The 21,582-nt window shown below is 41.1% G+C and overlaps 1 protein-coding gene across 1 annotated transcript; it reads left to right on the top strand.

Annotated features, from left to right (window-relative positions):
- The first annotated feature begins 552 nt into the window (after positions 1 to 552).
- LOC141197918 (keratin, type II cytoskeletal 8-like) lies at positions 553 to 13,997 on the top strand. The gene is made up of 9 exons (XM_073662921.1): positions 553 to 998; positions 5,067 to 5,275; positions 6,789 to 6,849; positions 6,933 to 7,028; positions 7,721 to 7,885; positions 8,283 to 8,408; positions 8,594 to 8,814; positions 10,274 to 10,329; positions 13,224 to 13,997. The coding sequence occupies exons 1-9, from the start codon at positions 648 to 650 to the stop codon at positions 13,445 to 13,447; spliced, it is 1,509 nt and encodes a 502-aa protein (XP_073519022.1). The 5' UTR covers positions 553 to 647; the 3' UTR covers positions 13,448 to 13,997.
- The last annotated feature ends 7,585 nt before the right edge of the window (positions 13,998 to 21,582 follow it).

Below are 21,582 nucleotides of genomic sequence, written 5' to 3'. Positions count from 1 at the left end.
CTTTTCATATTGGGGCTTTTTGGGCCCCCTAGGCTCCAGGGCCCGGGTGTGATTGCAGCCCCTGCACCTATAGTAGTTATGCGTCCGATACAGCAAGCGGCCGCCAAGGCCAGTGATTGGTGGCAGGGCTCAGGTAGCTGATGGACAGGATGTCACTACTTTCGGGACCACTTTAGGATCTCTATTTTGGGATCTGCCAAAATGTATTGGCCAATCGTTTGTTTGGCAAATGTAACATTTCTAGTTAGGGATTTGGGAGTTGATGAAACTTGAGTGGGGTAACATATGTCCCCCTCTCTGGGATCACTCTACTTTTCTAGATACAACTTTAGAATATAGTTTTTAGAAGCAGAAAAGAAAGAAGATTGTATTGAGACATATCTGCATTTTTGCTTATTTGGGTCTCGGTTGCCCCCACACACCCAGTCACCAGAAGCAGGACAGAGGCAGAGGAGGGACGTGCCAGGCAGTGGCAGGTGACCGTCCCGCCTCTTGCAGCCCAGCCACTCAGGTGCAGAGTGAGAGTGGCCCCCCCTGCTGGCCGGCTCCGTATATAAGGACAGGCGCTCCTCTCTCGGTACATCGGTGACGCCGCTCTTCTCCTGCTCTCTCCAGCGCATCCGCCACCAGCCGCCGCCGCAGCCAACATGTCCATCAAGATGAGCAAAGTGACCTACCGCACGTCCAGCAGCGCCGCGCCCCGCAACGCCGGCTTCAGCAGCTACTCGTACAGCGGAGCCCCGGCCGGCAGCAGGGTCAGCACCGCGTCCTTCTCCCTGGGCTCCAGCTATGGAGGAGGATCCAGGTTTGGCAGCGGCTACAGGACTGGCTATGGAGGTTCAGGTGCGGGCTCAGCTGGCATCACCCAGGTCAGCGTTAACCAGAGCCTGCTGGCCCCTCTCAACCTGGAGATCGACCCCACCATCCAGCAAGTGAGGACCCAGGAGAAGGAGCAGATCAAGACCCTCAACAACAAGTTCGCTTCATTCATTGACAAGGTGAGTGAGAAGTTCCTGGTCCCCTGCCCACCTGGCACAGGATGCCACCCACCCCTAGAACTTCTGTCTGCCCATACCTGGTGCAGGAGCTTTTAGCCACTCAGCACTTTTGCAATTACTTGTGTAATGTTTTGTTGTTCTTCTATTTGTTTCTTTTTTAAATATTATTTCTTTTTTTTTTTTACAAACATTTTCGAAGCATAGATAAGACATTCCCTATTGTAACGTAGAGGAAAGAGAACATTTTTTATTTTAACAATTTCTCCCAAAAAATCCTCTTCAATAAAGCTAGAATAGAAGAAATCTTCAGGAACATTCCGTTCTATAGATGATATATGTTTCCAGCTGCCGGTTACAGACCTGATTCTGGTGTAACAAAGCCGTTCCCGGAGATTTCTTCCATTCTGGTTTACATGGGGAGTACAGCAGTATGGCGGTGTGTCCTGCACGCAGGTTGTGATCACTCCCTATGATGGTGAACTAATGTAACTTATGAGACCTGTGCTCACACCACAGTGCCACCCAGAGACACACCCTCCGCACGGCTGGGACACTGCCACATACCAGACGTGGTGGCCATTGACATCCCGGGTAGACATCATACACACCTATCCATAAGTCTTCCAGAACGATCTGCTGCACGTACAGCATTCCACACACTGTGGCTGTGAATGGGTTAAAAGTAGCACAGAATAGTCCCTTTCTATCTCTTGAGTATAGTTCACATTCTTAACCACCCCAAAAAAACTTGCTTCTCTGTAGATCTAAGTATATATCTTTATCATCGTAGGGTGACGATCAATATGGCGTCCTCTGCAGCCCAACATGACCATTACCCAGCTTTCCTAGACACCTAAATGGTTAAGCCTTCTAGTTATACAGTATGGCGGGTGCAGATGACCTTTGCCACACAGCTTTTCCAAAAAGAGGACATGCCTATTATTTCATCTATCTGATACCTCTTATTCTAATATTTTATGAACTAGGTGTTTAGGTAACACCCAATGTAGATAGTAAGCGCTTTATCTCAACATAGTATTATTACCTGGCATCAGATGTCATAAATGCAGTTACTATAGGGGCAAAGTTCACACTGAGAACTTTAGGAAACAACTTTAACCTATATGCTTTTCCTATTTGCACAATGGTGCATATGTGTGTGTGTGTGTGTGTGTATATATATATATATATATATATATATATATATATATATACATACACACACACACACACACACACACACACACACACACACACACACGCGGTTATGTGTGTATCTTTATATGCGCATGTGTGTGTATGTATCTATATATGTATGTATATATATATATCTATAAATATGCATATGTGTAATCTATACATGTGTGTGTGTGTATGTGCATCTATATTTGCATGTGTCTGTGTATAATGCATAAACATGCATGTTTATAAACATCTCCAATGATAATACAATATTGTAGCTATCATAAAACCCTGTTTAGGGAAACTTGATTTACACAATGTTTATTCAGTATCCTAGAAAAGTTGGGTAACGGCACGGCCATGTGTTGGCATAAAAACTGACCTGTATTTCCACAGTAAGAAATCCAAGACTGGCACTTGGATTTCTTCTCTTGGGGTGCACAACACATCTGCACATGTATTCGCCCCATTACCATGTAACTGGCTAATATTCAGCTTTTACATGCATAAAGCAAATAATAACTTGCATTGCTACTTATTTCTATGGTCACGCCAAAAAATTGCCTAGATTTTTTTTCTGCAGCACATAAAGTTCAATCATGTGCATTACAAGCAGGTGGTCTTTCAATGTAATGCAGATTTCAGTATGGAATTCTCTCCCAAAAGCTGGTAATAATATACATTTTTAATAAAAAAGGGTCCTTTAATCAGAGCAGGTATTATGTGCCAAAGCTTTCCAATACCTCTCTGCATAGTTTCATAATCCCTTCCTCCCTCAGGCGTGTTGAAGCTATCAGCAGAGACTGTCCGGGATATGCAGGATCTACTAACGTAATCCTTGCCGGGTTACTTTCCAGTTAGGCGAGATCTCCTCGTATTTCGAGTTATTGCTGTATACAGTGTTTACAGTCTCCTCACAAGCCCTGGACCCTGTGCAGTAGCCATTACCTATAATTATATAGTTACCTGTGTATAAACCATGTATGGCATCAAACAAAGCGGTGTGCCACCATATGGATCCGTGAGAAATCTGCATGGCTGCCATTACACCTATGGTTGGCAAATCTGTACAGTGACGCAGCTTTCCAGAAGGGTTGGCTAGCAAGCGGACAGTTTTGCCATTCAGGGGTCTGAGAAAGTTATAATGTCGGTTTGTGAGATTTTGGATTCTGAAAATCTAATACAACTGTGACAGCTGGCATATACTACTATTTTACTACAATGACTATCGGCGGGGCTTATCTGGCTCTGCAAGAATTCCTTTCCTATCTGTCTATTTAGTAGGGAGGGGCGCAGATACTTACCTGTAGACATTACCATATAGGGCAATGAAAGTAGCCTGCACCTTGCTGTGCCCAGGACACTGTACACAGAGAACGAGGTCTGATAACACAAAGTACAAAAGTGTAAAGGATAATGCCATCATTCAGACCCAAGCGGAGCATGACGCACAGCAGTGCAGACATCGGGAAAGTAGTGAACACATAAACTAACTGAAATATTTCTTTGTTTCTGAGACACAAGTAGAATGCGGCCAGACCTGTCTCCCTCCTTTATACACCGCACTGGTTAAGTTATGCCAGAAAAGTCAGGGACATCTCATCATTACCGTTTGGGCTGCTATAATTTTCTTGGCTGCCTGGGCTGGGTCACCAACTTACTGTGTTCAGGGATATTCCCTTTTATATTTAGAGAGTAACTTTGCCCTAAAAGTGTTTGGAAAACTAGTCCCTTCTTTACTTTCAAAACGATTCAGCCACTAAGGGAATCATTTTTCACATGTATACAAATCATTGCCAAAATGGCCCATAGGAACGCACTCTCCATATAGGAAATGACGAGCAGCGACAGTCTAAGCAACGATGTCCATCTAGTATCAGCCTTGTTGCTCATCTTAGGGCTAAGTTCAGATGGACTTTGTAAAACTTGGCGCGACTGGCTCCATGTGCCTGTTGGTATTGCTCATGAGCACATTTTTCCCTGCTACATTAGTCTGGTCCATAAATCTGACCAGACAAGCGCATGCTGCAATTTTTTTGCACATGGACCTGAAGTCCCTGTGAAGAATAGTCCCATGTGCATCAGAACATAGAGTAACATTGGGTCCTTGTGCTATCCATTTTCCCCATTGACCGAAAATGTTTATCTGAACGATGATGGGTCCAAAACTAGTCATACAGTTGCATCCACTAAATCTAACTTCTAAACGAGTGGCTCGAAAGCCTTCACATGATCATCTTCCTACTTGCTAGAAACAGGAAAAGTCCCCTCATTATCAATGACCCACTTCCCTGCCGACTTGGCTCCTCATAAATAGGACTCATCCTGTTTCTGAGGAGTCTGAAGTTGTTGTTCTACTTTTCTGGCCCTTTGACTTAGACTTTGGAAAGTTGTGTAGTAGATTTCATCAATTCACACATCAATAGGACACATCAATTCATTTGCAGTAGGACATTCCACAACTGGCCAAGGACGCTACTGTGTAAGGGAAAGACAGTGAAGGACCCCGAGTCAGGAATTGGTTCTCCAGACCCTTAATTATATGAATTGGTGGTGACTCTTAAGGACCTCTGCTGATCTTAAAGTCATGGTATATTCTAGTGATTGTCATCATGTTCTGAGATGGGAATCCCCATTGGTATTATATGATTACACTTATTCAGTTTTTAGCCTATAATATTATGGATGGCATAACACAGAGTAATGTACATCAAAACAAGATGGTTACAGTATGGCATAATTCAGCAGTATTGTCAATATTCCTCAGTAGGAATAAACCTTGGTAGGTATGAATTCCAGTGATCGAACGTACTGCAATCTTAGTAAGTGTTCTTCATTGGACCTGGTGTATCTCATAATTATTTTATGTTATCTTGTCTATTATAGGTACGATTCCTAGAACAACAGAACAAGATGCTTGAAACTAAGTGGAGCCTTCTCCAGAACCAGAAGACTACTCGCAGTAACATGGACAGCATGTTCGAATCATACATCAACAACCTGCGCCGTCAGCTGGACACCCTGGGGCAGGAGAAGTTCCGCTTGGAGGCTGAGCTCGGAAACATGCAGGGTCTGGTGGAGGACTTCAAGAACAAGTGAGTACATCCAGGCCACCATCCTCCAGCCTAGTGATAACAATGCAGTCTATTGAGTTCTACACAGAAAGCATCTTTCCATTTGTGCATAATCTGGTCCATTCTGTCCATTTATGTTCAGCAACCTGCTCTATCAGAAGCTTGTTTAGTGGTATGGGTCTATGTTAGGTTTCAGGTTGTTATAGCATGTAGTAGAAAATAATAATGTGTCACTGTGTAACATAGTAGTGAAAAAAATCCTACTCCTGTAAAAACTGTACTGTTGATCAGCTTTTAACCTTCTCTAGCCACTTGAATCTGCCAATGTGAAGGATATTTAGAGAAAAGATGTCTGAACCTGACATTTTCGGCAGGAGTGGCCAACTATATAACAAGTGTTGGGGGTCTCACAACTTTCTAGAGTTGAGTAATCTAGTAATCAACAATCTATAGAGTTGAGTAAAAAGATTTGTGCTACCTGATCAGGTGTCTACTCCGGTCCTTCATGGAAGTTGGACCATGGCAATCTAAACTTTTGCAGCCAGCATCTTTGGCACCTCTCGCGTTTACTAGACCCCACACGATGCATGTAATGACGTTGTGAAAGGCCAAGTGACTAGGCCACATAAAATGTCATGACACTTTGGGGTCTAGTAAGCTGCGGAGTGGCCCAGGATACCAGGCTCAGAATGCCTGCCGCAGAAGTGAAGAGGACCCGAACTCAATAAAGGACAAGTTAGTCTTTTTGCACAACTACTCTTCCGTAACAGATGACGTTGGGGGATGTAAGGATGGGGCAGTTGAAATGTACATGTCCAAACCTTATGTTTTCAGGGGAGATAAGTCTGACATCAGCTTTTTTTCCTCTGCTCATATACAACCCATGAATACTCAGTTGAATGTTGATGTGTATGGGGAGAGCGGCATTCAAACAGGTTTCTCATTTTTGGTTCGTGTTGGTTTAAAAATGGGGTCCATGCGGAAACCCATCACCATGATGTCCAAATGCCTTCCCATTTGTATATATTGGACCTCAATATGATGTTTGTAACTCCACTAACCCCAGGTTTCTCTGAGCGCACATTGATTCAGTGTATGAACTGGTTTACCCTGGACATAAAAGACGGCATTATAAGTATTTAGTAAGCTGGACAACTTCTCTTTTTATGGGCATGTTCTTTAGAAGCCAGAATGACCTCAGACATCTCGTACTCCACTTATAGCGATATAATCTCAATCTCCTAATGTCTCCATCTATCTTCCTGCATGCATATGTGCTCGGAAATACTAGATAAATAAAAGCTTTCAACTCCTTTAGAAAGGTTGACGAAATTAGAAAAGTCTTACAACCATAAATGGCAAGTCAGAAGCTGGGGCCGGGAATGGCATGTCTGGAAACATCATATTAAGGAAAGTTCTGCCAACTTTTATGTAATGGAACATTTTCAATTAAAGTGACAGCTTCCCCTCATCCTGACTTCATTTATCTGTATATAAGCCTTCTTCTTACTGAGAATATTTCTGTTTTCTGCAGATATGAAGACGAAATCAACAAACGCACTGAAATGGAGAATGAATTTGTCCTACTGAAGAAGGTGGGGAATTCTCCTCATAAAATGTTATTGATTTTGAAGATAAATATATTCCTAGATTAACACGATGGACTCTTTATCTGCAGGATGTAGATGAGGCGTACATGAACAAGGTGCAGCTGGAAGCAAAACTGGAGGGGCTGACAGACGAGATTAACTTCCTGCGCCATCTTTATGAGGAGGTGAGAGATGATTCTCGGGGCTTTCATATTTTTTTGGGCAATTTAACAGCCCAATGTATCAAGTCATTTTACCCCCTAAAGGGGTATTATAATGTAGTAGTAAATCGTTGATCCATTTTTTTTGGTCCTTATCTTCTGACTTGTTAAATTCAACTTTGGCACATGATAAATTAAAGGTAGATGACCAAATTATTTTATTATATTACATTCTAGGTAAATAAATATAATCTTTTTCATATAGTTAATTTGTACCCCAGAATTTCCAAGTTGGACATTTTTTCAACCTAATATGTTCTCATTCCAATTCTGCCCCTGTGAAGCAATAACTGGGCTTTTGGGGTCAGCTGTGATAAAAAAAAACTGATGTTTTGTTACCCTCAATTGCTGCCAAGGAAGGGTTCGTTCACAATTATGAGCCCATATAAATATACTGCTGAATATCCTCATTTGATTGCTGATTGGATGGTTTAAGGCGGAATAAAAATCATCGTGCCCTCGGCAGCACTTTGCGTTGGGTAAATGGAGATGGCTATACAGGGCCAGAAATGCAGTATTAGATATCATTCTGTACATAGTTTGTATTGGGCAATGTGAACGGGCCTTTAATTATATACAAGTCTGCTGACGCTCATTTGATCAAAGCTCATTCGCCTTTGCTCATGTATTTAATTTTTGTCTGTTTGCATAAGTAGGAGCTGCGTGAGCTTCAGTCTCAGATCTCCGACACTTCAGTTGTCCTGCAAATGGACAACAACCGTAACCTTGACCTGGACAGCATCATCGCTGAAGTGAAGACTCAGTATGAAGATATCGCCAACAAGAGCCGCGTTGAGGTGGAGAACATGTACCAGCTGAAGGTAAGCCGGTCCCATGACAATGAGGGGTTAAATACATAAACTAAAATGTCACAAGATTTGGCACAACTCCACTCCAGTTTCCCCTCGGTGTATTTTTGAGTTCGCCAGTGTTTTGGTGTAATTTTTGACCATTTTGTGACATGTGTGACTTTCTGAGCTAAAAACCCGCAAAAAAAACAGTTCAAGGCAGGAAAAAAGACAATTTTTGATTTTGCTCAAAAAACGTCAACTAATTCCACAAGACAAAAAAGGAAAGTGACTTAAACCTTCCTTTCATAAATGATGAAATGTGGCCCTAGGTGTTCTCTACTGCTGGATCTCAGTATAGCAGTAGATTCACCATCTAGTTGTGTTACGTGTGAATACGTTCCACTTATCATATTATCTTTCCCAACAGTACCAGGAACTCCAGGCATCAGCTGGACGGCATGGGGATGACCTGAAAAGCACCAAAACCGAGATTAGCGAGCTCAACCGTTACATCACCCGGCTTCAGTCTGAGATCGACGCTCTTAAGGCACAGGTAGGTCCAACGTATCTGATAACATGGGAACCTATACTATAATGGTGCCATTCATTGTCAGAGGTTTTCTATAATATTACTCTGTAGTGAAATAGAACAGTTGAACGTTATTACTGAGGGCACCATGAGAAGGCCTTGTACAGATCTGAACTATGTATGTGATATTTTCATATTGATCCTTGCAGCGTGCAAACCTTGAAGCACAGATAGCGGAGGCTGAAGAACGTGGAGAATTGGCCCTAAAAGATGCCCGCTCAAAACTGTCAGAGCTGGAGGCTGCCCTACAGAAGGCTAAGCAGGACATGGCTCGCCAGCTGCGGGAATACCAGGAGCTGATGAATGTCAAACTGGCTCTGGATATCGAGATCGCCACCTACAGGAAACTGCTGGAAGGAGAAGAGAGCAGGTAAGCCGTGGTGTCCTCTGAGTTTGAGTCTTTGCTTTCTTATCATTAGCAATAATTCATTCCTCTATACAAACAGGATTATACAGTAGAGTTTTCCACTTTGGACAATTCCTACTTGTTAGAAGAGCACTTTTGACAATAAACAGATTGCAAAGGGTCTATCTACTGGGACCTCTAGTGATCATCCGTAATCTGTAGAGAAACATGGTAGAAAGAGTTTGATTTCACTGCAGCGCCACCACAGGGGAAATGAAGCATTACTCAAATCAATGTTATCTGTGTAGTGCAGAACATTACAAGTCCTCCCAAGAAAAGACCCCTTAAACTAATAGGACAAACCTGCCGATATGAACTGGTTTGGCTCACAGTTTAATGATTAAAGGGGCCCTGGACAATTGATTTTTTGGGAAGTCAAGAATCGGACATGTCCGATTTCGGATTATTAATCCTTTTGTTCTCTATCTAGAGATAAGCCACCGCCAAAGATGTCTAGCACCGGCTCTCTCATAGAGAGCACAGGAGCTGGCCAAGATGGCTAACGACTGAACAATTAGCCAAAACATGGTTCTGCTGGCCACTATCTAGTGTCTATGGTGGGCTTTAGAGAGGCTCTTTGCAACCTCCTTTGTACACAAGTAGAGTATCCTGAACAGAGGACCCACACTGTCACAATTCTTTAATGAGAATCTAGAAAACCCCTTTAATGCCTTAATGTTACATAATGAAAATGTTTGCCATGGTCGGGTGCTAGTTCTCACACACTGAGGTACTTAATGACACACACAAAAAATGGAAATATTGTTTTTTGTTCAACCCAATTCACAAACTGTGGACTAAAAGGCCTTCAAAAAGAAGCCTAAAATAATACCAATGTAAATGTGAGCTTGTCCCGCAAAAGCAAGCCCTCGCACAGCTCCATCCACAAAAAAGTTATGGCTCTTAGAAAATGGAGACACAAATAGAAATTATTATTTTAAATAGATTTTTAGATTTTAAAAGTAATAAAACTTAACAATAATATATATATATAAAACCCAAAATCTGAGAAACAAACCCCCAAAATTGCTAAATTGCTGTTTTTTTGCCATCACCCTCCAATAAAACCTCCAAAAACTAAATTTGTAAAATCTAATCTATAACCCCAAAAAAGCACCATCATATAATACAACTCGTGCGGTATAAATACAAAACCTCATATAACCCCAGTGACTTTCTAGAAAGTATATATCATATAAAAAATAACAATGTTACAGCTTTTGGACTATGATAAGAAGTGAAAAAAAAAAATTGGCATGTCCTGAAGGTGCAAAATACTTCGGTCATTAAGGGGTAATATTGGGCCAGCGCTAACTGTGCTGAATGTAGTAGGATTGGGGTTAGATAAATAGATTTTTATATTATTGCTACTCATGTGTTTGCTGTAAACTGATGTGTATTCACGGTCGTAATTGTGTTTTAGGTTGGAATCAGGTATTCAGAACGTCAGTATTCAGACCAAGACCACCGGCTACTCAGGTAAGGTACTTTTCTACTCCGTCCAGAACTGCTATCTAAAGTAATAGTAATGTTAATGATGAGCTGGAATTTAAAGGGTTTGTCCATGTAAAGCCAAGTTGGTTTGGCTTTTCGTAGGATGAATGTAATAAAATAACACGGCATTAGAGGGGTTGTCCACTAAAAACAAGTTAGCTCCTATCCGGTCTTATCACCTTGGCCCACACTGATCTGCTGAACGGGGAATTTTTAATTCCTGACCGGGCACTTTCATCCTCGTTGCACTATGACCGGCAGTTGGGGTTGCTGGAAACCGTTGAGTGTAGTGCTCGGCGTCCACACAAGGGAATGAATGAATGAAGTGGTGGCTGCACATTTGCACTGCTCCTCCATCCTAATACAGACAAAAGTTCCTCCTTCTGCCGATCGGTGCAGGTCCCATCGGTTGGACCCCCACCGATCAGCAAGTTATCACAGAGAATAGGCAACAACTTGTTCTCACTGGACAACCCCTTTACTTATATACTGATAACCTTAATGTTTAAAAAATAATATATTTGTAACTTGCGTAGTTAAGTAAGAATGGGAATGTCATGATCTCCCCATCAGCATGTAACCTTGCAACCTGATGCACAAGTATCCTGCAGTCGTTTATATAAAAGTTGTTGTATGAGATAATAAGGAAAAAGACGCATCCTTTTGAGAACAGCGCCACTTCTGTCCATGAGCTGCTTGTGGTATTGCAGCTCAGCCTCATTCACTTGAGGAATAATCAGACCTTTTCTTCTAATATAAGACCTCCTATTATAGTGTATAGTCAAGTATCCTGCAAATAGGAGAGGTCAACTGATTTAGGCACAGTCCATGATTTAGAGCCCTCAACAAGCTGTAGTAGTTCACAGGGTCATCATGGTCATTCGTCTTTCCACACAACAACATGTCTATTGTATTTCCTCGCTTTCCCGTTAAGACCATTGTTCCTCTCACTGCTGGACCTCTTTAAGTGCTGTGGCACTAGCTCTAGAGGTTCAGGTTACATACTGTGCGCTACTTGCAAAACATGAAAAAGGGGAAGAATAATGTCAATATGAGAAGCCTTTGAACAAACAGTTCTTGTATAATGAAGTCAAAGGCATGAAGTAAAGTCTGTGCGGCCGATACCTCACTTGGAAGAATCAGAGGAGCAATTTCTTTAAAAATTCTCAGTTTAAAGTGAATCTGTCAGTAGGATCAACCCTCCTGAGCTATCTATATGGGCATGTAGGTCATAGGAAGCTGAATACAATGATACCTTGATATCTATGATCCGATGTCTTATTCCAGAGAAATCCAAGTTTTTCTTAATATGTAAATGAACTGTTAAGATCTAATGGCCGGACACTTATTTGCATGAGCATCTTCCTCCAGAGATTATTTTAAATGAAACGGGTAGTTACTAGTGTGAGACATGTAATGACTGACAGTCTGCTCTCCTGATCTACATGTCTCACACTGGTAATGCCCCTTTCATATAAAATAATCTCTGGAGGAAGATTCTCTGGGAGATCTTTGTCCGGCCCATAGATCTTAACTGCTCATTTACATATAAGAAAAAAACAGATTTCTCTAGAAATAGCAGATATCAAGGTATCATTTTATTCAGTTTACCATGACCTTAGTTGATCCTACAGATTCCATTTAAGTTTATACATACTTGATGTACAGCAGATTTTAAGCCCCTCCGTATTACGGGATGAGCTTTTATGAAAATATGCAGTGTAAATGAAGCCACACAGAGGATTTCATATCTGCAGTCTGGCGATTTATGCTTTTTTTCACAAGAGGTTTTACTATTTACAATGCAGCATATGAGAGCCATGTTTATGTACCTTAAGACTATGTTCACACAGGTTTTAGGAGACTTCTGCAGTGGATTCAAAATCCTCTTCAAAAATTATTAAAAATGTTTTCCTATTTATTTCTATGGAAAATACACTTTGCTGCTCATGTTGGGAGCCTTTTTTCCTGAAGAGGTTTTGAAAAACACTTGGCGACGGCGGGAGTAAAAATGACTTCCAACACTTTAGGAAACAAAAAAAACGTCTTCAAAACTTCCCTAAAATAGGAGCATTTCCTGAAGTGGTTTCTGCTTGTAAAACCTGTCAGATTCGTAGCCTATGGCTATGTGCACTCAACATCTTTTCCAGGCAGATTCCACCTGGAACTAGCCTGAAAAAGCATTGCAAGAAGTGAATATGATGCACAGCAATGTAAAAAACGATATTGCTGTGCACATATTCTGTTACTTTTAACCACTTCAAGGTCTGGAAACTGTGAAGCGGTTAAAAGAAGTAGCATGCTCATTTTTCTCCACTGTAATGGAAAGTATAGGGAAAAGATGCTGGCAGCAGAGTCTTTGCAAAAAGCAATGATAAAGCCGCCACCAAAGACTCTTCAGTAAAAAGACCACTGACTGATTCCTAAAGTGGTATCGCCTAGGAAAACCTCAGGGGGCCTGCCGGTATCTTATAGACATTGTGTGCACATACCCTTTACTTTTTCAGATGTGAATAAGACTTACATCATATTGCTTTTTGGGTTCGGACCTCTGGGCCCCCACTGATTCTGAAAATAAAAGGGCCCAGTGCTGGTATAGCACTAGATACCCTCCAAAGTCTACTCTGCACAGAAATTCTCCTGACAGATAGCTTCTGAGCTTCTTTATTGCATTCATTTGACATTTTGAAGGGGCTGCAGTGCTGAGGCTCTTTTATTCTCCAAGATCAGACCCCCGCCTATTCTGGCCATATGCCAATTCTTCACTGCAATAATAATTCTAGCTGTGGTGGGATCCAATAAAAAAAATAAAATCATTAGAGAAAAATTACGTTTAGTTTTCCTCTACAATCATTTATATATATTTTTTTGTCCTATAGGAGTAAGCAGCGGTTACAGCGGTGGACTTTCCAGTGGATTCGGTGGAGGTATTGGCGGTGGATATGGAGGCATTGGTGGTGGATATGGAGGCAATTACTCATATTCCAGCAGCTCCAGCCCTCTGGAAACATCTAGAACCAAACGCAGCATAGTTGTTAAGACAGTCGAGACCAAAGACGGAAGAGTACTGTCTGAATCTTCAGATGTCTTCACAAAACCATGAGCACCTTCATCACAGCGGCACAATGCTGTCCCACGACCAGGACTCGTTCACAGATGAGCCTTCTTAAAGGCAGAAATCAGGACTGTTGGGGTAGATCTCTTAAAAAAAAAAAAATACATTTTGAAACCTGGAAACTGCTGCCCTAGCTAGTGCCATAAGAGGTGGTACATTAGTAATAACAATAAATGGTGCTCTCCCAAATCTTACTGTTTACCTGTTTCTGAAGGTGGGAGGTTAGGAGGTAATAGACGTGTGTATGGATGGCCTGTTTTATAATCCCCAGCAACTTGTACTGATTCCTTCCCAGCGGGCTCAACTTAAGGTGGGCTTGGATTTCTGTGGGTTCAGCTGTGCTGTCTACTCAATCTTTCTTTTTCTTTCTCTGCTTTCTGTGCAATTCTTACAAACTGTTTGCAATATGAGAGCTAAGTAACCCCTCCTGTAACGTGCCTTATCATCCGTCCTTGCTGGGTGGATACTGGAAGTGCTCGTCCTGTCATGCACCTTCTAAAAAAAAAATTTGTTAATAAACATTTATTTGTTTTTAAAACTTCTCTAAAGTTTCTGGAAAATATGTATATGCTTTGTAGCCCCCTTGGTCTGTTCGTCAATGGAGGGAGGTGCACTTGGTTTTGAAGAAGTGGAGGGGAGGGGTGCTTTCAATTGCTTCATCAGTCAAATCCTAAAAATAAATTCCAGATAGTGGATTGTTAATCAATTACACTTCTTGTGACATTCCCAAAAAAAAGCCAGATTCAAGTTGTACTGCTATGCACCGTAAGTGAGCGGAGTAGTGGAATGACAGACGTATGTACTAAGATGATGGGGTGACATACCAGTTTACGGAATCATGGAGTGCAGTTTGCATCAAGTTGGAAGGTTGGTTTGTAGATGTAGGAATAGGCTTCAGGAATGTCAAGGTCCAACCAAACAAATGCAGTCGTATAGGATTCTTCTGCTTTTTTTTGAAGAACCTCCTAAAATTAGTAGAAGACACAAGCCCATTTTGTTCACATTATAGAAAAGAATTTATTCCGTGAAAGGAGATGTAATTGCCCCAAATTCCTTCCCATCTCCACATACGTCAATCAGACTAGTTTCCTGGATCAATGTCTCATCACAGAATTTAGTACTCTGAACCAGTAATTTACATTTTTCATGAAGGGCTTCTAGACCATCCTTAAACTTTTAATGAATCAACAATTACAACATCATTTGGCAGAGAGTTCCTTAATCTCACTGCTTTTATAGTAAAGAATCTGCATCTTTGATGACTAAACCATCTTCAAATAGGAAAAAAATATGTTGAATAGACAATAGATAAGTATGTCATTGGATCTGCAACAACAATGAAAGTGCAATATAATATAGAAACTAGAGGGGCAGCTAGGATATCTACAACACACATGAAGCAACAAAGTATCAACATACTATAGAACCAAACCCACTTTTTAAATTGGAATTCCAATTTTCATTTTTAGGTCAAATGTAGTCACAAAATACAAAACTTTTACAGAAGTTCTCAGGCCAACCTGAGAACTTGAGTAACTTAAGATCCCGTAACATACACGTGGTGTTAAATGATCTTCACAGTCCCAACCAATAAATGGAACGTGGAGTGCTTCTATTAATCTCAGAGCAGTGGTGGGAACTCGCTTAAGGCAACCTGTTCCATATTTTGGTTGAGACTGAATGACGAAATAATTTCAGAGCATAACAATTTACCATGGTGTTCAGTGCCGTAGCTTGATATAGGGGCCACTGTACCATGACTACCCACAGCAGAACACTTCACTTTCACGCCTGTGTCTCCCTTGGACTCTTTGAGCTCAGCATTTCGTTACCCACGGTCTCCTTATTTTCCTTCACGCTAGTCTCCTCTTTTCCAATGGGAGTAAAATTTTAAGGATCCCGCTCGAAACCTGGTTAACCCCAATATCCACAAAGCCATTTTTCTTTTCCTAGGCAAACCAGAAGCTTTGTAGGGTTAGGATCCGAAGAAGATTTTTCTTGTCCACTGTTTTGAAAGTCAAGGGAAGAAAAATCACTGGAGACCAGTGTTCAAGGTCTCAAGGACTTGAGCATTGTGGTTGTAAAGTGTTTTAGTAGTAAGTTGAGAGAGAGGCGTCAACTTAATTATTCGTCTTCATATCAGCAACTGTTCTTACTACTCGCATAGTAAATTATGTTGCCTCCTTGGTGTTCTCCTTACGTATGAGTATGGAAAAGTCATATTTACAACAGCTCTCAATAGAAATGTCTTCTTGTAGCATATTCAATTTTACTTTTATATGGACTTCTCTACTGCTGTGTCATCCATTCAGCATTGTGAAAGACATAATTCACCTTTGCCTTTTGGATTCGGCTTTCTTTTATGATAGTTATCACTACTGCAATCAGCCAGTTAACTCCCAGCACAAAGAAAAACTGTGAGAAATTGACACCACGGTTTATGGTGAGGTTTATTGCAAAGATTTGCTGACCTAGCCCTGAATCTAAATACGCTAAGGCAGAGTGGCTGGTTGGCACACACCCTGGTGCGCTGCATCTGGGGCACGTGCCCAACGTTGGTCCCCACCATAGCTAAACATCAGACTTATTGAATGTCTAAAATTTGCAGAAACAACATCTTATTCAGTTTATTTAAGCATTTTAAAGGCTATACATACTTTTGGACTTTTTTTTTATGTATGTCTGCTTCTGAAATGCAAAATTAGGCAACTTTCTAAAGTTAGTTTACACTGAGTGGCACAATATGGTTGATGGTTGCAGAACATGATTTTTTTTCAATCTATGAGTTAGCCTCTACCAGTGTCGGGATGCAATGCTGCATGATTTCATTGAGAGCTTGCACCTAGAATGGCTGCCTGCATTTGCATTTTTTATGACGGCACTGTGGGTCTCTGGGAGGCTTCCCTTTGCCAAAGCATGCCTTGCTTGGGTGTTTCTCAAAGGGTCGCACCAACCATTTTGCATTGAACCGCCCTGCGCCAGGGGCAATATATATGGGATTGATTTCTAAGTACCAATGGTTATGAGTGTGCAAGCCAACACTGTGCAATTAACAGTATGTTCAAAGAACACTGGGTGGTCAAGTACTCTTAAAGCCCTTATTAGCAATGGCACCATTGACATAAGGTTTGTACATGCTGAGTTTTTTACTAATTTTCAGAGCAGAACATCTTACCAAAAACACAAGGAGATAAAAAGACACAAGTTTTGATTGGCGCTTTGGAAAGTTTCTGCTTCAAAAACTCAAAAAAGATCAGTGAGAATATACCCTAAGGAGTAATAATCATGAACTTGCAACTGAGGCAAGACAGTATTACTTCACACGGATTAACTTTATCTTGCACACAGATGAATGTCATCTTCACACAACACTTTAACTTAACATAGGATAACTTCAACTTTGTACAACACTTGAACTATTCACATTACACAATTGGTAAGCACAACCACTTGGCTTATGATCGACCAGTGGCACAATACAACCACTGATCAGTAAAATTTTACAGATTGGTGAATGTTTAAATGCCTGTTTACACAGGCAGGCCAACGTAAATGATGTGCACCAAGTGAACTATACTAGATTGTTCAGCGCACATAGGCTGACATTGTTCTAGACCGTGCTAGTCTTGTTTACACAGGACGATGCACCACTGAGAATGATGATGTTTTATGCTGCACAAGAGATCACTTCACCCGATGAAGTTTTGCTCATTCATCGGGTGATCGGCAGCCTGATTACATGACAAGGTATCCAACTGTAAACTTCGGCACAAATTAGCTGAACTAGTATCAAAGTGATGCTTTATTTAATACATTCGGCAGGTGTTTGCAGACATATATTCAATGTTTCGACCAAGATTGGTCTTTGTCAAGATTTATCTGGAGCAGTCGGAGTGCATGGATGTGCGGATCTAGTGGTGCTGTGTGATAGAGCTATTAAATAAATAAGTAATTTGATACTTGTTCAGCTTATTTGTGCCGAAATTTACAATTGTGTATTATGCGACTAAAGTCTTTTCTTCGCAGCACAATTGAACGTTAGACAGTGTGCAAGCTTATCTATCTATAATACATGGCAAGATAATCGTGAAATGAGCATTTTTAACAACCCTCGTTCAAGATCATCTTGCAGTGTAATCGCTCGCCCCTTAACAGTCTTCCTCTAGAATCCACCAGTTCACTAATTTCATTGGACAGAAATCAATTGGACAATTCCCTGATCACAGGACGGCCAATCTCCCACACAACCCCCACGGTCTCAGAGACTCTCAGTCTGTCAGATCACCAGCATCCCCTCAGTGATAGCGCTCAGGCTCAGTCACTTGCTCCCACTGACTTCTCTTCAACCAACATAACTGATTTCTGCAATGGCATCAGGTGACCTTATAAAAGCAAAGAGGATTCTGGCACTTTGATAAGTCACAAAAACTTTGCAACTTTTAGCAATTTTATGCCATTTTGGAGGAGCTGGGGGTAGAACAAAGTCAGAATGGGAGCACAGCTCATCTAATTCAATCAAGATGAGGGCTATCATTATGCCAAAAATCTTATTCCTGTGCCTGACTGGAGTAAGATTTGAAAGCACACAACACTTGTCAGATGTGCCTGATTCATTAGAAGCATACGCCTAGTAGTGAATCAAGCGGTTCCGTCTCCAGCACACCTCATCATGAATCAGGGCCAGTTTGTCCAATTGTAGGATGAGTATTTGCCACGTGAGTAAACAGATGAAAACAGCGATCGTTACGCCCCTGGTTTAGGCACATAATGCATAAAAGTTTCCACTTTTCTTCTGACTCTGTAACTCACAAGTGCCCTTCTGGATAAATGGTCAAAAAATCCCACAGACACGCTCCACACTCTTGTAGAAAGCCATCCTGGAAGAGTGAACACTGTTTTAGTTGCAAAAAGGGACCAAGCAATGATGCCCAATACTTTTGCCCATACACTGTAACTGTTATGAGTGTATACTCAAATGACTGCTACAAATTGAAAGCGTATGGAGAGCGGGCACTCAGCTGATCATTTATGTCCTTCGTTTTAGCAAATGATGAGAGAATCAGCTTCCAACTCCCACTGATCAAATTTTGTTTTGTCAAAATGTTTCTAAAATGGTGTTTCCCCTTTTTCAAAAATGCAATTAGAATTAAAGGATATGAGTACCTTCAGTGGGGACTTATTTTTGTTACTTAAAGACAATCTGTCATCAAGATTTTATACCCCAAACTAATGGCATGAATGTAAAGGCGCTTTAATGCCTTTAGGTGAGGTAAATCATCACCTTTCTTCTAGGAATCTGTTTTGCTGTTTTAGAAAAATCCATTCTTGAAATTGTATGCTAATGAGCTGCAAGTGCAATGGGAGTGGGCACTGCCCTTACAGCTCTCCTGCCTCTTTCCTTATTTCTTTGTGTGCTGCTTGCCTCCTGTCTCACTCATGTGTAAGTGACCTGTCAGCCAGAGACAGGAGACAGGCAGCGGAGGAAGGAATAAGGAGAGAGGCAGGAAAGCTGCAAGTGCAATGCCCACTCCCATTGCACTTGCAGCTCATTAGCATACAATTCCAAGAATGGATTTCTCTAAAACAGGAAAACAGATTCCTACAAGAAAGGTGAGGATTTACTCAGCATTAGGCCACGTTCACACGTTCAGTATTTGGTCAGTATTTTACATCAGTATTTATAAGCCAAGATCAGGAGTGGAGCAATGAGAGGAAAAGTCTAATAGAAACACGTCACCACTTCTGTATTTATTACCCACTCCTGGTTTTGACTTACAAATACTGATGTAAAATACTGACCAAATACTGAATGTATGCACATGGCCTAAAAGTGCCTATACAGTACAGACCAAAAGTTTGGACACACCTTCTCATTTTAAGAATTTTCTGTTTTTTCATGACTATGAAAATTGTACATTCACACTGAAGGCATCAAAACTATGAATTAACACATGTGGAATTATATACTTAACAAAAAAGTGTGAAACAACTGAAAATATGTCTTATATTCTAGGTTCTTCAAAGTAGCCACCTTTTGCTTTGATGACTGCTTTGCACACTCTTGGCATTCTCTTGATGAGCTTCAAGAGGTAGTCACCTGAAATGGTTTTCACTTCACAGGTGTGCCCTGTCAGGTTTAATAAGTGGGAATTCTTGCCTTATAAATGGGGTTGGGACCATCACTTGTGTTGTGCAGAAGTCTGGTGGATACACAGCTGATAGTCCTGCTGAATAGACTGTTAGAATTTGTATTATGGCAATAAAAAAGCAGCTAAGTAAAGAAAAAAGAGTGGCCATCATTACTTTAAGAAATTAAGGTCAGTCAGTCCAAAAAATTGGGCAAACTTTGAAAGTGTCCCCAAGTGCAGTTGCAAAAACCATCAAGCGCTACAAAGAAACTGGATCACATAAGGACCGCCCCAGGTAAGGAAGACCAAGAGTCACCTCTGCTTCTGAGGATAAGTTTATCCGAGTCACCAGCCTCAGAAATCGCAGGTTAACAGCAGCTCAGATTAGAGACCAGGTCAATGCCACACAGAGTTCTAGCAGCAGACACATCTCTTCAACAACTGTTAAGAGGAGACTTTGTGCAGCAGGCCTTCATGGTAAAATAGCTGCTAGGAAACCACTGCTAAGGACAGGCAACAAGCAGAAGAGACTTGTTTGGGATAAAGAACAGAAGGAATGGACATTAGACCAGTGGAAATCTGTGCTTTGGTCAGATGAGTCCAAATTTGAGATCTTTGGTTCCAACCACCATGTCTTTGTGCAACGCAGAAAAGGTTAACGGATGGACTCTACGTGCCTGGTTCCCACCGTGAAGCATGGAGGAGGACGTGTGATGGTGTGATGGTGCTTTGCTGGTGACACTGTTGGGGATTTATTCAAAATTGAACCAGCATGGCTACCACAGCATCTTGCAGCGGCATGCTATTCCATCCGGTTTGCGTTTAGTTGGACCATAATTTATTTTTCAACAGGACAATGACCCCAAACACACCTCCAGGCTGTGTAAGGGCTATTTGACCAAGAAGGAGAGTGATGGGGTGCTACGCCAGATGACCTGGCCTCCACAGTCACCAGACCTGAACCCAATCGAGATGGTTTGGGGTGAGCTGGACCGCAGAGTGAAGGCAAAAGGGCCAACAAGTGATAAGCATCTCTGGGAACTCCATCAAGATTGTTGGAAGACCATTTCCGGTGACTACCTCTTGATGCTCATCAAGAGAATGCCAACAGTGTGCAAAGTAGTCATCAAAGCAAAAGGTGGCTACTTTGAAGAACCTAGAATATAAGACATATTTTCAGTTGTTTCACACTTTTTTGTTAAGTATATAATTCCACATGTGTTAATTCATAGTTTTGATGCCTTCAGTGTGAATGTACAATTTTCATAGTCATGAAAATACAGAAAAATCTTTAAATGAGAAGGTGTGTCCAAACTTTTGGCCTGTACTGTACATGCATGCCATTACTTTGGGGTATAAATCCTGATGAACAGGTTCTTTTTAAGTTCATGTATTTTAGTCTAAAAATTATTTTAAATATTGTTATCATTAAACTTGCTCTATGAGAACGCTTGATGTGCGATAATATAAAAGTCAATATAGACTGAATATAGACAATGTTTAAAGTTTCTTAGATTAGACATAGTTTTGAGTTTTCTGCCTCTTGGAGGAATGTAGGGAATATGGGAAGTTTCGACTACCCAAATATTATTAGTGAAAACAGTGACGTTTCTGTTCTGTTTTACTTAGGCAACATTTTTGTTGGGTTCGGGTACACAATCCACTATTTCAACCTGACATAACACATAAAACAGTAGGGATCATGTGGATTTTGCTTACATCATATTACATGGCATTACTTATAAGATGTAAGCTTAAGTGATCATAGCACCGTGAAGCCAACAATGTTCATTGCATTCAGTATCAAAGGCATGTACATATCCACAGGAGATAATATCCATAAATAAATGAAGATTTTCATATGATCTTATAATATGGGTTAAATGAGTCACATAGCTTTGATGCTGTGGAACATATTACCTTTGAGATGCTCTGCAAGATAGGAACCATTGTAGACTAGGAGACCTTGAAAAAAATAGGGCGTGAAGAACAGAT

Source organism: Phyllobates terribilis, unplaced genomic scaffold (genome assembly GCF_046119375.1).
Source record: "Phyllobates terribilis strain yellow unplaced genomic scaffold, ASM4611937v1 Scaffold_2__4_contigs__length_985480577, whole genome shotgun sequence".
NCBI lineage: Eukaryota > Metazoa > Chordata > Amphibia > Anura > Dendrobatidae > Phyllobates > Phyllobates terribilis.
This window is presented reverse-complemented; position numbering and strand designations above follow the sequence as displayed.

Coding starts and splice junctions, on each gene's coding strand:
- LOC141197918 (XM_073662921.1), top strand. CDS start 648: ATGTCCATCAAGATGAGCAAAGTGACCTACCGCACGTCCAGCAGCGCC. Junction 7,029..7,720: donor TGCGCCATCTTTATGAGGAG/GTGAGAGATGAT, acceptor TTGCATAAGTAG/GAGCTGCGTGAGCTTCAGTC. Junction 7,886..8,282: donor AGAACATGTACCAGCTGAAG/GTAAGCCGGTCC, acceptor CTTTCCCAACAG/TACCAGGAACTCCAGGCATC.